At 40.5% G+C, this 5,530-nt stretch overlaps 1 protein-coding gene across 1 annotated transcript; it reads right to left on the bottom strand.

Moving 5' to 3' along the window:
• Positions 1 to 2,450: 2,450 nt before the first annotated feature.
• Positions 2,451 to 5,411, bottom strand: ifnphi1 (interferon phi 1). Its single transcript, XM_079643806.1, has 5 exons — positions 3,932 to 5,411; positions 3,643 to 3,714; positions 3,406 to 3,558; positions 2,928 to 3,005; positions 2,451 to 2,705 (listed from the first exon to the last, which is right to left on the bottom strand). The coding sequence occupies exons 1-5, from the start codon at positions 4,379 to 4,381 to the stop codon at positions 2,580 to 2,582; spliced, it is 879 nt and encodes a 292-aa protein (XP_079499932.1). The 5' UTR covers positions 4,382 to 5,411; the 3' UTR covers positions 2,451 to 2,579.
• Between the last annotated feature and the right edge of the window lie 119 nt (positions 5,412 to 5,530).

Here is a 5,530-nt window from a genome sequence, read left to right as displayed (position 1 = left end):
GGACATATGTGTTTCCTTATTATAATATCTGATCTGCCCCCTAGAGGACATATGTGTTTCCTTATTATAATATATGTTCTGCCCCCTAGAGGACAGATGTGTTTCCTTATTATAATATCTGATCTGCCCCCTAGAGGACAGATGTGTTTCCTTATTATAATATCTGATCTGCCCCCTAGAGGACATATGTGTTTCCTTATTATAATATCTGATCTGCCCCCTAGAGGACATATGTGTTTCCTTATTATAATATCTGATCTGCCCCCTAGAGGACAGATGTGTTTCCTTATTATAATATCTGATCTGCCCCCTAGAGGACATATGTGTTTCCTTATTATAATATATGTTCTGCCCCCTAGAGGACAGATGTGTTTCCTTATTATAATATCTGATCTGCCCCCTAGAGGACAGATGTGTTTCCTTATTATAGTATCTGATCTTCCCCCTAGAGGACAGATGTGTTTCCTTATTATAATATCTGATCTTCCCCCTAGAGGACAGATATGTTTCCTTATTATAATATCTGATCTGCCCCCTAGAGGACAGATGTGTTTCTTTATTATAATATTTGATCTGCCCCCTAGAGGACAGATGTGTTTCCTTATTATAATATATGTTCTTCCCCCTAGAGGACAGATGTGTTTCCTTATTATAATATTTGATCTGCCCCCTAGAGGACAGATGTGTTTCCTTATTATAGTATCTGATCTTCCCCCTAGAGGACAGATATGTTTCCTTATTATAATATCTGATCTGCCCCCTAGAGGACAGATGTGTTTCCTTATTATAATATCTGATCTTCCCCCTAGAGGACAGATGTGTTTCCTTATTATAATATCTGATCTGCCCCCTAGAGGACATATGTGTTTCCTTATTATAATATCTGATCTGCCCCCTAGAGGACAGATGTGTTTCCTTATTATAATATCTGATCTGCCCCCTAGAGGACATATGTGTTTCCTTATTATAATATATGTTCTGCCCCCTAGAGGACAGATGTGTTTCCTTATTATAATATCTGATCTGCCCCCTAGAGGACAGATGTGTTTCCTTATTATAATATCTGATCTGCCCCCTAGAGGACAGATGTGTTTCCTTATTATAATATCTGATCTTCCCCCTAGAGGACAGATATGTTTCCTTATTATAATATCTGATCTGCCCCCTAGAGGACAGATGTGTTTCCTTATTATAATATCTGATCTTCCCCCTAGAGGACAGATATGTTTCCTTATTATAATATCTGATCTGCCCCCTACTGGACAGATGTGTTTCCTTATTATAATATCTGATCTGCCCCCTAGAGGACAGATGTGTTTCCTTATTATAATATATGTTCTTCCCCCTAGAGGACAGATGTGTTTCCTTATTATAATATTTGATCTGCCCCCTAGAGGACAGATGTGTTTCCTTATTATAGTATCTGATCTTCCCCCTAGAGGACAGATATGTTTCCTTATTATAATATCTGATCTTCCCCCTAGAGGACAGATGTGTGTTCCTTATTATAATATCTGATCTGCCCCCTAGAGGACAGATGTGTTTCCTTATTATAATATCTGATCTGCCCCCTAGAGGACAGATGTGTTTCCTTATTATAATATCTGATCTTCCCCCTAGAGGACAGATGTGTTTCCTTATTATAATATCTGATCTTCCCCCTAGAGGACAGATGTGTTTCCTTATTATAATATCTGATCTGCCCCCTACTGGACAGATGTGTTTCCTTATTATAATATCTGATCTGCCCCCTAGAGGACATATGTGTTTCCTTATTATAATATCTGATCTGCCCCCTAGAGGACATATGTGTTTCCTTCTTATAATATCTGATCTGCCCCCTAGAGGACAGATGTGTTTCCTTATTATAATATCTGATCTGCCCCCTAGAGGACAGATGTGTTTCCTTATTATAATATATGTTCTGCCCCCTACTGGACAGATGTGTTTCCTTATTATAATATCTGATCTGCCCCCTAGAGGACAGATGTGTTTCCTTATTATAATATCTGATCTGCCCCCTAGAGGACAGATGTGTTTCCTTATTATAATATATGTTCTGCCCCCTACTGGACAGATGTGTTTCCTTATTATAATATCTGATCTGCCCCCTAGAGGACAGATGTGTTTCCTTATTATAATATCTGATCTGCCCCCTAGAGGACAGATGTGTTTCCTTATTATAATATATGTTCTGCCCCCTACTGGACAGATGTGTTTCCTTATTATAATATCTGATCTGCCCCCTAGAGGACAGATGTGTTTCCTTATTATAATATATGTTCTGCCCCCTACTGGACAGATGTGTTTCCTTATTATAATATCTGATCTGCCCCCTAGAGGACAGATGTGTTTCCTTATTATAATATATGTTCTGCCCCCTACTGGACAGATTGGTTTCCCTTTCATAAATACATCTTCAACACAAGCTTCATATAAAATATTTAATGTCAGTTATCAAAAGGTTTTCAAGTAAATTCGGACAGTAAACACAATAAATACTTTAAATAGAAACATGAAAATAAATAAACAAATAAATAAACAAATAAATAAATAAACAATTAAATGCATAATAGATATTAAGGGTGATGTCGGCGCCGCCTCGCAGACTGATCTTTGATGTTCGGCTGAACCAGAACATCCAGCTGCTCCAGGTGAGCCCGGGTCTCCCACCTCACCTGCTCCCAGGACCCCCTGCTGCCCCCCTGCAGAGAGGCACACTGTGTTAATACCACACACACTACATATAAACACACACACACACACAAACACACACACACACTGCGTATAAACACGCACCCACACTGCGTATAAACACACACACACACACACACACACACACACACACACACACACACACACACACACACACACACACACACACACACACACACACACACACACACTCTGTTCTACAGTGTACTCACAGTGCGGAGCAGGGTCACTTTCTCCAGCATCCTGAAGTATTTGTGCAGCGTGGTGACAGCTGATGTGTTGGAGGGAATCTGCACACACACACACACACACACACACACACACACACACCTTTATTATAGTGAGCCAGCATTTCATCACTTGCTTTCCCCTGGTTTTTTCATGGAAGTGATGTTACCGTTCTGTAGTTCCTTTGTAACCCTAACGTGAGAGGACATTCAGCACCAGGTGTCTCTTATTGTGAAAGGACTTCTAATTGAAGTGTCTTATTGTGAAAGGACTTCTAATTGAAGTGTCTTATTGTGAAAGGACTTCTAATTGAAGTGTCTTATTGTGAAAGGACTTCTAATTGAAGTGTCTTATTGTGAAAGGACTTCTAATTGAAGTGTCTTATTGTGAAAGGACGTCTAATTGAAGTGTCTTATTGTGAAAGGACTTCTAATTGAAGTCTGTTATTGTGAAAGTACTCACGCAGTGTAGCACGTCCTCTCGCTGCCTGTTGATGTTCGTCCGGAATTTCTCGGTGGAGGTTTGGTTCCAGCCGGCGGCGGACATGTTAGCGTTGTTGAACAGCTGAGCGATGGACGACAGAGTTTCTCCCACGAACGCCAGCTGAGACTGCACCTGCACAGGTGAGCAGTGATGACATCATCAGTATCAGAGAGTGAGGTAAAGAGAGAAATAGAAGGTTTGTATTTTGATATTCACCGTCTCCCTCCGGATGCGTCTGTAGGCTCTGTTCGGGAACGGGACCGGGCGCTCGTCTCTCAGCGGGCCGCCCTGCCGCACAAACACACACATTATTTACTTACATATATATTTACTTTCTTATTTAATTTTTTGATTTAAGTATTTTCTTCTATTTCTTTTTCTTTCTTTTTTTACTTATGTTTATTTCACCACAAACTGCTGGAAACTGTTTTCATTATAAATCATTACCAACAGAACATATACATGTTCATAACTGTGTGTGTGTGTGTGTGTGTGTGTGTCTCACCATGCTGTTGATCCAGTTCAGAGCCTCTCCACTCTGCGTGCTATAGTCCGACAGCCAATCAGAGCAGAGCGCCGAGGTCTGCTGAGCAGAGAGGAGGAGGAGAAGGAGGTATGACATCATGATGAAGGTGGAGGTGATGAAGGTGATGGTGATGAAGGTGGTGGTAAAAGTGATGAAGGTGATGATGAAGCTGATTGAGCTCTTGGAGGTTCTGTCTCTTTCTGCAGATCTCACACTTTTATCCATCGCAGAGTGAAACAGAGAAATTCCCAGTTTCCCTTTCCACTCTACAACACCAGGTAATACTATAATATTACCATTACATGCTGACAATACTCTGTAGTAATACACATACTTATACATATATGTATATATATAATTATTATCAGCAACATGTTGGAAGTATTTATGATTTAAAGCCTGCTGCTCATAAATGATGATATCTCCCATCAGTAGTACACAGTAGAAGTACACAGTACACAGTAGAAGTACACAGTGCACAGTAGCAGTACACAGTAGAAGTACTCAGTTCACAGTAGAAGTACACAGTACACAATAGAAGTACACAGTACACAGTAGAAGTACACAGTACACAGTAACCTACACAGTATACAGTGAAGTACACAGTACACAGTAGAAGTACACAGTACACAGTACACAGTAGCCTACACAGTACACAGTAGAAGTACACAGTACACAGTAGAAGTACACAGTGTTTTATTGTGAAAGGGTTGATATGATATTATAAATAGAGTTTATTGTGAAAGTCCCTTCACTTTTCTGCTTCACACTTTCACTTTCCAGACTTTGCGGCACAGAAACGAGCCCTTCAGATTAAAAGCTTCCCTTCAGAATAAAAGCTTCCCTTCTCCCCACAGATCAGTGGAGAGGCTCATTTCACCGACCGGAAGTGACACTGCGTGTTTGTGTGTGATATTCAACTTTTAAAGAAAGCTCTTATTCTGAAGGCGTCCTTCCGTTTGTCCGGAAACGGTGACGTCAGCCTCGTTTTCGCTTTCTGGTCGTCTAGGAAACGCTATGACGTCATACCCGCCGATGTGGGATACTCTTCCACTTTTCATGCATTTGATGTAAGAAAAGTGGATGATGATTGTGCTGCTATGTTTGTCATTTTCATTTTCTTAATGTTTTATGTGAGGGACTGGAAAGTAGCTCAAAGCTAAATCCGGTATATTTCATGTTTTAAGTGTTCATTAAAGGCGGGGTACGTAATGTTGGAGAAACCAGCTTGAGTGAGCTAGAATTTGAAAATACACACAAACACGCACATGATCAATGAGGGCACGAGATAAGTTTGTGCACAGATGGAAGGCTATCGGGATGTTAAGAGCATTCCATGGAATATAACACAAAGTGTATCTCGAGCCGGTTTCTCAAACTTACCTACCCCACCTTAGCAATGTCCCTGGTGAAGCAACAATCTATCGATTCAATTGAAAGGGGCTTTATTGGCATGAAAGTTAAAACGAAACAATGTTTCTCTCTCTCTCTCTCTCTCTCTCTCTCTCTCTCTCTCTTTATCTATCTATCCAGTGGCGGCTGGTGGGAAACATTTTATGTGGGGCTGTAGAAATGGTG

The sequence above is a fragment of the Notothenia rossii genome, assembly GCF_949606895.1.
Source record: "Notothenia rossii genome assembly, chromosome: 8".
NCBI classification, from domain to species: Eukaryota; Metazoa; Chordata; class Actinopteri; order Perciformes; family Nototheniidae; genus Notothenia; species Notothenia rossii.
Note: the sequence above shows the minus strand (reverse complement) of the source record. Positions and strands in the feature narration are given on the sequence as shown.